Here is a 12,636-nt window from a genome sequence, read left to right as displayed (position 1 = left end):
GACTGGTAGCATTTCTCTTTGTAATTCAATATGTTATCTCTAATCTCAAACGACTCCAACGTAAACTTGCAAATTCCCTAAACTTTAATGCATATATGAAAAACTCAATTTATTCTCTTAAAAATACTCATACATCATCAATGGGGTCGATTAACTGTAATCTTTTAATTATTGTAAACACCTTACATTAAAAATCATGTTTTCAAGAATATGTTTTTGGTTTAGTGATTAATCTAATATATTTTGGCAATTTTAATTTTTGTGGCTGGATTTCTCAAATGATAAAACACTTCATAAGTGTTATGAGCAGTATCATTTTATAATTTTCCAATTTTTATACTCCATCCGTTTTTTAATATAAGTCGTTTTAGAAATTTTTTTATGTTTTAAATTATATGACGTTTTCGGTTTTCTATGTAAAATTTATTAACAGTTAATGTTATATGACCAATGATAATATACATTCTATTTTATTATTGGTTGATTCGTGGTTAGGTAAATAATTAATTATGTTTTTGTTTAGAAAATGTAAAAAATTAATAATTTTCTTAATTTGTGTGCACAATTTTAAAACGACTTATATTAAAGAACGGATGAAGTATTGAAAACTAAATTGTGGTATTACTCAGCGTGTGTATGCATTTAATGATGGTTGGCTATAAATTAATATATAAATCAATAATATATAGGTTAAAATTTAAAAATCTCGATAGTCAAATCAGGGAGTAATAATTATGCAACGCATGGGTGCGCAGGGAACACATCATAAATTCATAGGGGGCAAAATGATGAGAATGATCTTTTCTGATGGCTCAAAAGGTCACTCACTTTTTCATTTTTCTAACCTATTTTGTATCACAATTTAACTCGATAAATAAATTAATACTCCATATAATAGAGGAATTTCTCCTTAAGAAAACAAAACAAATATAGAAATCTGATTTATACTACTTATCCCTGATCAATGATCATTATTTCAAGAGAATATGTATTCAGTTTTCTGTTTTTTTTTTAACATGATTGTTGTTGTTCTTGGAAGAATGAATTAGGTTGATGAAAGTAAAGTCCGCGTTTCAAGGAGAAAACTTGATTGATGGAATTTACAGTTTTTGTTTTTTTCAAAGTACTCTCTTTCTTTGTCGTTAAAAATCTTCTTTTCTCGACCCACACCATTACTCCCTCTTTCGAAATCTATCAAATCATGTTTCGACTGGTTACACACTTACACTATACTCTCACATTATTCTTTAATGGAGAATAAGAAAATCCAACAAGAAATATGTTATGATGTCCAAGGGAGAAGGTACATCATATACTATGGAGGCATGTGCATCCATTAAAATATCAATATTTACAGTTTTATATGTAAAATCAATGAAATTGTGCTAGATATAGTGGTAAAATCTCTCATGTGCACCAATAATGTTTCGAGTTCGAGGCCATCTTTTGCTTATATTTTTATTTCTATAGACAGATGCACCCATTACAAAAAAAAATTTAGCTTCACCCTTGATGATGTCCCGTGCGATATAAATAAGGAGCAAATATATATTATAGCGGTTAATGCCTTATATATTATTTGTGAAACATTACAATTTCTTTTTGTAGTTACATAACATCACTAGGATGATTTTTAGAATTATTAGAGAAATAAGTTGGTCCATCTAATTATATAATAAACTTTTTATTAAACTAACCATAAATTCATTATTAATGTCATTTATTATTTCCTTAAATAAAAATTACGGAATTACCTAATGTGGGTAAAATATATATGACAATTAATGATTTTGAATAATAAATATGTGATAAAAAATGTATCTTCTATCAAATTTGTTTAATTTAAAACTATTAAAATAATTTAAAAAAAACACAATAACCATATTATAAAAATTTAGATTTTTCTGTATATTTTATATTTTGAATTTTAGAAAATGACTATAAATTACTAAAACTGTTAAAAGCCTCACATTCAAATTTTGCGATCCATGGTTTAAAATTTTTGTTATGACAAAATACAAATGATTACAAAATCATATAAGTAAAAGTCTAATTTAATTAATCATTAAGATTTAATATATATATGTATATATATCATTCTAAATTAAACTATAAACCATATTGAATAAATAAATATTTTAGTTTCAAAATTTACTTTGAATAATTTTTTTTGATAAAAGTTTTGAACTGACATTGATAATTTTTTTTAAATTATCAACTACTAAAATTATTAATCTCATAATGAAAATTTTGTTATCAGTAATTTAAAGTTTTTGCTATTAAAAATACACATGATAAAAAAAACATATGAGTAGAAAATATCATTTAAAAAAAAATAGACATTAATACTAAAAATATACTATGTATGTTAATATCATTTAAATTAAATTACATATCCTATCAATTTTTTTTTAAAAAAATGTTTGGATTAATAAAATTGATTTATACGTTCGCACCAATTTAATTATAATATGTAATAGTTACTGACTTTTAATTATTCAATATATATTTATTATTTCATAATATGTAAAAACATATAATACATAAAATAATTTTTATAAATACTGTGTATTCCGCGCAAAACGCGGATCTTAATCTAGTACGTAAATATATTGTGATCAGTGATATTCGGTTCAAAACAAGATAACAATTCTCATGAAAAATGAAAAACTGAAAATAATATTTGTTGGACTTATTTGTGAAATAACAACAAAAAAATAGTTTTGTAGAGAGTTGATAGAGAGAAGAAGGAAGAAAAATAGATGAAAATGTGTAATTTTGGTTAGTTAATGAATTATGTTTTTTATAGTGAGTGCAATTTTTATTAGTTGTTTATACTTTTTTTTTGACTAAGATGGATTTTTAACTGAATGTATATTACTGAAATTTCTTGTTTGTTTAGTGTGTTTGGTTGGTTAAGCTCATTTGAAGTTCTATTCGTTCAGTTATGAGATAAGCAATTGGTTTAGCACTTTAGCTTGAATTTCACCAAGACGACTAGGTTTGGATTTAGTTCATACATGCTCATTCTTAAGCCAAACCTTAGGTATTTTCAGTTTGATAACAAACCAATACTCCTGTGTTAAAAAAAATGAAATAAATACTCCTGTGTTAGTGGAAATAGAAGAGGTCATTTACATACACGAAATTAACTCACAACACGAGCCAAAGTAGTAGTAATTGATTTCGTGGCTTTGGAAATCACAAAAACACATTTCCGTAAAAGTAAACCAATCGCGGTCCGTATTAAATCAGTGAGACCCGCAAACAGTGTAAGAAATTCACTAAAATTGATTTTTAATTAGTAGTTTTTGTAACCGATCCTTAAAAATTTTGTGAGGACCCACACACTAAAATTTTTACTAAAGACCCCGGATAAACATGTTATTAGTTCCCAAAAATTGAAGAATCTCTCTCAATGATCATCTTTTTCAATTCCAACTAACTTCCTTTGTGGTTTAGGCTTACCATATTGCAGTAATTAATATAACCACTATTATTATACCACTGACACAATGTCATGCATGGACAACGGGTACAAAGGCTGTTTTATTTATCAAATAGTACTTTTAAATTTCTATGGTTCTACTCAACTTTCTTTTTCCTTTTTTTTTTTTTTTTTTTTGAAACACCTACTACTCACCTTATAATGGATTGTTGTAACGTGAAGCACGGGAAGACATGCATGATTTTATTATTTCTTGACAGAAGCAATAAATAAAAAGCAAGCATCTGGTTCTTGAAATACATATGGTCTTAGCTTGTATATACACATACATATACGTTTAGACAAACCTCAAATCCTCTTCGTACAATAATACATGCAAGAGGTCAGGCATACACTGCAGTGTTGCTGCCTACGCATATCATTTGTTTCGTACTTTCTCTACTTTCAAAAATCATTAATTTTATTTTTAATTTTCTCCATCTTTTGTGTTGAAGGATATAAATCACATTAGAACAAAAACATACTACTTCCGTTCCTGAAATTAAGATGTTTTAGATTTTTTTATTGTTCCACAAAGATAGATTTTCTATATTGTTAAGGTACTTTTTTATATTTTTGAGGAACATTAATTGAGAATATTTGAATTGATTAAATTTCATTGGTGGAAAGTTATTGGAAAGTGTATAATAAAGTAAAAAATAAATTAAATTATAAACATTTATTAAATTCTTAATAAGCATGTATATTCTAAAAAAATCTTAGTTTCAGGAACAGAGGGAGTACATTAATTACCGTTTGATTGGTAAACACACGTTGTTAATATATAGGTTGAAAACGAATGTACTAATTGATGAATTAATTTGTTAGTATCTTTATTAGTAGTCTCAACTAATTGATTTTATCGTTTACTATGCTAGTCATTTTAAAATAATGTAAAATGTTTCTACAATGTGTGAAAACTTAAAACGTTATTGGTCAGTTAAAAATATTTTAAAAGTTTTATTTGTCCATTTGCATCATCACCTAATTAAGAAAGAAAACTACACTAATACTAATTCATATACTAAAGTAACTTTTGATTTCCTAAGTAAATTATGGTTTTACGTAAGTATTCCCTCTGTTTCTGAAAAAAATATTTTATAGAGTACTCACGCATTTTAAAAATATAATAAATATTTACAATTAAATTTATTGTTTATTTCACTATACATTTTTCAATAACAATCAATCAATAGTATTTAATTAATTCAAATATTTTCAATTAATTTTTCTTAAAAACATACAATTTATCAACATTAACTAGTAAAAGTACTTTCAAATTCTAAAAAATCTATTATTTCGGAACAAAAAAATAACTCCAGAAAATTTTTCTTTTGGAAACAGAGGGAATATGTGTTAAACAATTTGATGCATCTATAAATACCTAGAAGCACCATCTCTGTCGAGTGTCAACGTACCAACATCTGATCTTCCACATCTCTCCTTACTTTTGTCCTTCAACACACAAACATGGAAGAAGCCCTAAGAAAGTTCAACGAATCTACCCACTCCTTCATACCCGGTTACGAACCCGACCCGATTCCTCTAACGAGAATCTTTGCCAATGATGCAAACTCCCCGCAGGTTAATAACACACCGTCTTCAAAGGAGGCAATAGTGACCATCACCGGATCTGGCAGGACAAGGTACCGTGGCGTTCGCCGAAGGCCGTGGGGACGTTACGCGGCGGAGATACGTGATCCCACGTCGAAGGAGAGACGTTGGCTCGGAACGTTCGATACGGCGGAGCAAGCCGCTTGTGCTTACGACTGTGCAGCTCGTGAGTTTCGTGGATCTAAGGCTCGGACCAACTATACTTATCCTGTTACTAATCCTGTTGCCGAGCCTAGATTCTCATTCTCCTCAAAGAAATCTATGAAGGCCGTTCGTTCTCCTATACCGTCACCGCAGAAGATGAACACAAAGTCTCTCTTATGGTATTCCTCTCACGAAACAGCGACTAACGACTCCTCCACTTCTTCTTTCTCCTTGACAAAAACGGCAAGCATTTCCTCTTCGGCTGATGAAAACTACACAGAGTTTTTCCCGCAAGAACATTCTGATTCTGGTCTCTTGCAAGATATCGTTCAAGAGTTCTTGAAGAAGAAACGCAACCAGCCTCCGCCGTTGATACCACCGCCACCGCCATCTCCACCGATGGTTGGACATCTTAAAAACTTCCGTGAATTCTCCGCCAACAGTTTGTTTCAACCGATGGTGGAGACGTCAAAATTAGATTGCTACGGAAACATTAGTTATCAAGATGGTGACTCCGGTTTTTTTTACGGCATGAGCTCCGTTGCAGACGGTGGTTTTACTTATGGATCAGACGCGTGGGGGTTATCATGAAATGTGTTAGATATTCATCATTTTAGAATATTCTATTATATATAACTTTTTGCACTTTGGATATTACCTAAAGAGTTCTTAATTTAAGTTAAACTTAGCTATTTCCGTAGCTTTTGTCATCTCTTAAGACTCTTGTATCCATGTTTTTTGTAAGCTTTACATCCCTGTTCTTCGGATATTTCAGTTATATGAAAGCTTAATTATTTTGGATATTTCAGTTTTTATTATTTTGGTCTTCGTGCCTGCATGCATTTCCGTATTTAAAACATGTTTGACAGTCTATACAGTTATGTATATATTTGCTGTTCTACAATTACCACTAATTAAAAAGGATGTTTTAAGAATATAAAGTTACAAATACGATAGTTGAAGGAAATTAATCATATTGTTCCAGTCTAAATGAAAGATGAAGTGTTTTCGATTAAGGCTTCTAATACATACAGAATAAAATATTTCATTTGTTTAGCAATTGTATCGACCTATTTAAAAGTGAATCCGCAGATGAAAAAGTGAGACGTTTTTTCGTCCAAAAGGCAGAGTTTGTCTCTGTCTTCTCCACCTTGACGTGCTCTCTTGTTTTATCACCATATGAAAAGCTTACTTTACTAGCAAAAGATCAATAAATAATTCAAAGCCATAGTAGTATACAGTGCAATGAGCGTTTGGGTGTTGTGTGTATCGTCACACAAATTTGCAAATGTACGTGTTCCGTAGTTATTGCGGTATTCATTTCAAAACATAGTAACATATAGTATAATCAAAATTTTAAAATGACACTCTTGATATAGACCGACAAAATGATATTCTCTGATTTTAAATTTTTTAAAAATGATACTCTTGATAGACCGACAAAATGATATTCTCTGATTTTAAAATGATACTCCTTTCTTCCTTCTGGATTCTCTTCACATCAGGCGAAAAACCTTGTACGTGACTGTGCATCTTCAACCATGAGCTAGTGTGTTCTTCTGAGTTTCCCCTTTTAGGAAAGTTTTGTATCAAGGCACTCTTTACTAAACCCTTTTGAGTACATTTCTCTTTCTATCTCGATTTCGTCGGGATTTGGTATGTATACGAGGATTGGTGTTTTGCATGTGTTCACCACTAAGAGACGTTCTTGTGCTCATGATCGGAAGAGACAAAAATAATGTTAATTTGTTAGTGTAGACTCATGAACATGAACAAAACGACTCCATGGCCCAATGGATAAGGCGCTGGTCTACGAAACCAGAGACTCTGGGTTCGATCCCCAGTGGAGTTGCAATTTTTTACGATTTCTGATGACCAAAATGCTTTTGATTTTGTTTTTGTCGAACCAAAGTAGCTAAAATTTCAAAGCGGAAGGCAAACATATACATGGGGTCATTTCATTACTTGTGAGTAATGTTTTCAGTTCTATCATTTTTCTTTGGAGATGAAAAGAAGAACGTCATTGTGTACACCAACTTCAGATTTAAGCTGAATAAATAGAGAGCAATGTTGAAGCTGTGACTGAAACAATCTTTCAAGTGTTCTTGTGACACCCGTCACCTCCAATCCGGAGATCATCGGGCCACCAACAATATCTCGTATAATAAAAGCCCATATACCCAATTACACTCACCCAAAGCCCAATAAAATCCGAATAAAAAGCTCAGTAGCACCAAATCCGTCCAAATATCATATACTCATCTGTCTCACCTGCAAGGGGCAAATGAGGGGTGAGTAACGGGGAAGTCACTCAGTGAGGTATGGGATACTAAACCCGAAGTCCATGGACCCGGACAGAGCACTCCGAATAAATATAATTTAATCCTAACACGTTGCAAACACAGTACCTAAAGTACCCAAAGATCACACAACAGTCCTAGCGAGGTGCACACTCGCTGCCCACTAACAGGCCAAAACACTACCGAAAAGGTGCTCGGTTCATACACACACCGAACAAGTGCTCGGTAACACACGCCCGTAGACGATTTATCGACCTCCTGGGTTACGCGTCAACCGGTCGACTATAGCTGACCGTAACCTCCACACAATCCGGCATACAGAAGTCCGTCTCTGTATCCGTCTCAAACAATCACATAACTCCTAATAAAAGAACTATTTTTATTTACCAATTTTAAATGAAACAATCATTGTTGAATCCTCTAACACCCTAGTTCCGGTTTAAGCAAAGAACCTAAAAACTAAACAGACAATAACATACTCGATTTCACGTAGACGGAAACACATTAGAAATAAATTATATTTATTCAAGGTCCTAAGCCGTGTAAGAGGAATTCGAGAAAAGACTCTCACCTTAGCTAATATTGGAGATGAATCACAAAAATGCTCCAAGAATCTCGTCCAACAAAACTCAGTCGAACTTTAGAATTAATTACTTGAAATACAAGTAACACTAAAGTTGCATGATTGCATCCTGCGCGCGTGTGCAAGAATAAGGTTTACGTTATATATGTTTCTTGCAACACAGGAACCAAAAACGATGGTACTTAACCTCACGGCTTAAGCTTCTTGGACTCCGTCGACGGGAGCTGTGACTCAAGTGGCTCACGGTTCATAATGGTGCTGATCGGTGTTGGTAATGTCGAGACGCTGACGGATCTGGTTTCACTCTCTCTTTCTTAGAATCCGCATGTTCACGCTATCCATTGAATGGATCCGACGTGAGCCAAGAGCATGGTAACATCGATGGATCTATTGCAACAAGATTATGACAGTGGCATGACGACGGCTCCGGTGGTGATAATGAAGATGATGACTCCGGTGGTGGGACACGGCTTGATAATGGTGGCTGGATAAAACTCCGGTGATCACGGCACGAGTCCGTGGTGGCATGGCTTGCTCCTCCTTTGGCTCATGGTTAACGATGGTGGTGAATGGTGTTAAACGCCACAGCTCCAGTTTAGATCGTTCCTCCTCCATCTCTCGGTTAAGTCAGTCATGACGAGGGTTGATAAAGGCTCCGGCGCGGCAAGGATCTCAGACCCTGCTCCGGTGAGATGATCATGACGGTGGTGATCCTCTGATGAAGACTATGACGAATGGTGGTTGGTGATGGAAAGCCCCGCTGGTTTCCGCTTGTAAAAATGTCGGCTAGGTTAACATGAGGAAGGAGATGCATACGGTTTTATATATATCGCTTTGGTTTACCGATCAGTTTGGTTTAGTCCAATTAAATAATCAAACCAATTTCAATATCGGTTTAGAAAAACCGGATCGTTACAATTCTTCCCCACTTAATTGGAATTCGTCCTCGAATTCAAGTCTCTATACTCGTCTGCTAGTTTTATTCTCCAAAATAAAATTTCAATATTCAATCCTCATCTTAGACTGGATCTATGAGGTTTCCTCCTGGATCTTATATCTCTCTTATTGAACTTTGATCAATATGGTCATCATTTTTTGAACTGCTTTCACTTGTCGTTTTGTAATCTCCACAGATTCGATGAGTGACTACATTTTTTTTTTTTTTATGGATTACTTGGTTGCTGCTGCAAAATATGCTTGGCCCTCACATAGTTTTCCTCAATACTGCCACATGGAACACGTCGTGAAAGTTTGACAACTCTGTTGATAACTGCAATCTATAAGCCACAACTCAAATCCACTCCAGAATAAGGTACAGTCTCATATATCTCAGTTTAAGCTTCTGAATCTTAGATCCTTTTTGAAATGTCCTCATTTCAAGTACAATAAATTATCCAACTTAACTTCCACGTCCCTCTTCCTTTAGGTTGTTCTTGATCATTTTTATTTGCTTCAACGTCCCTTAAACCATTGGTTTCTATACATTAGAGTGCTTCCTAATTTTGGTCCATCATAGCATGTGGGCGAATGATCTTCCGTAAAGAGCTTCATAAGGTGATATCTGAATTCTCGAGTATTAACCATTACTGTACATGAACTATTTCAGCAGTAAATATTTTAATTTCCTCAATTTTTTTTTTTGTTTTCCTCGCGAGCTAAGCACAAGTCATGGGCATGTCCTCTAGATTTTAACTTAGCGATACGGTCCATGTTCGCTCATACATTAATCTTCATGAAAATTGACTTCCATAGTCCAATGAGGAAACCCACAATCGACATATCCCATTTCCAATATGTAAGAAGTAAATTGTGTAATAATCCCATAAATATTTGATGTTCTGTTTTAACCATCTGACAAGTCTGACATAGACACAATGTAGCTACATCTTTTTTTTTTTCCACTCTAGGCCAATGATATTAACACTTCATACTATATACATCTTAGGCTTCAATCACTCTGAAAGTGTAGTAATCTTTTCCGAATCTCTAGCAACTCCTGCTTCTGAAAACCACATGACCCAAAAATCCAATTTTTTTTTCCCTTTTCCAGAAACTACACCTACTCCGTTAGCAACCAATTTATGCTCTCCAAGCTTACCTAACACAATCCGTGACTGCTCAACATGCTCCTCTCTGCTCCAAGAATAAATCAGGATGTCCTCGATGAATACAATTGCGCACTTATCCAAGTGTTTACAAAAACGTCATTCATAAGCTTCACGAATGCTAACGGTGCCTTTGTTGAGCTAAGTGGTATCACTACAATTCATAATATCCATAACATATACAAAATCCACATCCGTAAATACTCCTCAGCTATAGCAATCTGATGGTATACTGATGCCAAGTCAATCTTCAAGAACCATGAACCTCCATGCAACTAATACAACAAATCATCAATATGCGGAAACGGCACTTATCTTTAATGGTCACTTGTTCAAACGTCTGCAGTCAATAAAAATTCTGAAATCCGATCCTTCTCTATCGCAACAACACTAGTGGTCCCCATGGTGAAATACTCAGTCTGACAAAATCCTTATCCGATAAGTCTTCCATCTGCTCTTTCAGCTCGGTCATCTTTGCTGCCGCTAATCGATATAGAGATCGTGAAACTAGTGATGTCCCTGACTCAACCCCGTTCGTAAGAAAGACTCCTCTTGCTGGTGATAGCCCTTCCAAAGGCCTCAAATACATCCACATACTTTGTAATATCTGAATGATCCTGCAGCTCATACTGTTTATCATTCTTAAGCATCAAAATGGTCGCCAAAAATCCCTCTGCTCTTATATCAACTCCTGAGCATGTAGCATGCATGCAATAGAAACTCCCATCAGCTCCAGCAATATCAACTCTTGCCCTCAGGCAATCCAACAGTACTAGATGTCGTGACAACCAATCCATTCCAATGATGATATCGTGAAACCGTAGCTCCATCTCTGACGAGTCCCCAAAAAAAAATCAGTCCTCCGAGCATAAGTGTACACTGCAATGAATATAAATAGCTCCCATGTCCCATGCTAGCTGTTTGAAGTTTTGAACTGACACATCTCTGAAACAATCAACAATGCCAACAACTGGCAAACAAAACTAAGCGTAACTCCAATATCAACACAACGCAAGCTGCTGCACCCCAATTCAAAAGCGATCTCCACGAGTTCACAAACCAAATATACCTCCAAAATAGTCAATATACTCGTACACAAAACAACACATGCCAACCAATGGCTCATACGTCACACCATGTAATCTCCAGTAATGAAAACTCGTGGAACGATTGCTTGAAGTAGGGTGGAAGCAGAAACGTCACATATCCACTCATTGATAATCTCGGAATCATGACCAAAGAAACTGATAACTCCTGAGAAAACTGACGAACTGAGAAATCACTCATCTGCTGCTGAACATCTGGCTAGAACCCTGTTAGTCGAAGGATGAATGACGATGATTTTACTCATCGTCATATAAAGAGACAATTGAATTAATAATTACTGGACAGAATGGTGCTAAAAGAACTTCACAAACTTTTTTTTTTATTATTATATATATAAATTATTTTATACTTTTTTTTTTAAAACGTAGAAAACCGAATCCCCTAATCGCCATCCCGGGTCGAGACCGGGACGGAACCCCGCTCTGATACCAAATTGTGACACCCGTCACCTCCAATCCGGAGAACATCGGGCCACCAACAATATCTCGTATAATAAAAGCCCATATACCCAATTACACTCACCCAAAGCCCAATAAAATCCGAATAAAAAGCTCAGTAGCACCAAATCCGTCCAAATATCATATATTCATCTGTCTCACTTGCAAGGGGCAAATGAGGGGTGAGTAACGAGGAAGTCACTCAGTGAGGTATGGGATACTAAACCCGAAGTCCATGGACCCGGACAGAGCACTCCGAATAAATATAATTTAATCCTAACATGTTGCAAACACAGTACCTAAAGTACCCAAAGATCACACAACAGTCCTAGCGAGGTGCACACTCGCTGCCCACTAACAGGCCAAAACACTACCGAAAAGGTGCTCGGTTCATACACACACCGAACAAGTGCTCGGTAACACACGCCCGTAGACGATTTATCGACCTCCTGGGTTACGCGTCAACCGGTCGACTATAGCTGACCGTAACCTCCACACAATCCGGCATACATAAGTCCGTCTCTGTATCCGTCTCAAACAATCACATAACTCCTAATAAAAGAACTATTTTTATTTACCAATTTTAAATGAAACAATCATTGTTGAATCCTCTAACACCCTAGTTCCGGTTTAAGCAAAGAACCTAAAAACTAAACAGACAATAACATACTCGATTTCACGTAGACGGAAACACATTAGAAATAAATTATATTTATTCAAGGTCCTAAGCCGTGTAAGAGGAATTCGAGAAAAGACTCTCACCTTAGCTAATATTGGAGATGAATCACAAAAATGCTCCAAGAATCTCGTCCAACAAAACTCAGTCGAACTTTAGAATTAATTACTTGAAATACAAGTA

General features: G+C 34.6%; 1 protein-coding gene and 1 non-coding gene across 2 annotated transcripts; both read left to right on the top strand.

Annotated features, from left to right (window-relative positions):
• Positions 1–4,910: 4,910 nt before the first annotated feature.
• Positions 4,911–6,235, top strand: LOC106413612 (ethylene-responsive transcription factor ESR1). The gene has a single exon (XM_013854354.3). The coding sequence runs from the start codon at positions 4,958–4,960 to the stop codon at positions 5,834–5,836; it is 879 nt and encodes a 292-aa protein (XP_013709808.1). The 5' UTR covers positions 4,911–4,957; the 3' UTR covers positions 5,837–6,235.
• A 789-nt stretch (positions 6,236–7,024) lies between these two features.
• Positions 7,025–7,097, top strand: TRNAR-ACG. The gene has a single exon. It is a non-coding gene; the product is annotated as a tRNA-Arg (tRNA).
• Positions 7,098–12,636: the final 5,539 nt, after the last annotated feature.

This window comes from Brassica napus, chromosome C8, assembly GCF_020379485.1.
Source record: "Brassica napus cultivar Da-Ae chromosome C8, Da-Ae, whole genome shotgun sequence".
Classification (NCBI taxonomy): domain Eukaryota; kingdom Viridiplantae; phylum Streptophyta; class Magnoliopsida; order Brassicales; family Brassicaceae; genus Brassica; species Brassica napus.
This window is presented reverse-complemented; position numbering and strand designations above follow the sequence as displayed.

Bases quoted from the DNA above. Each gene is read 5' to 3' on its own strand.
- LOC106413612 (XM_013854354.3), top strand. From the start codon at position 4,958: ATGGAAGAAGCCCTAAGAAAGTTCAACGAATCTACCCACTCCTTCATA.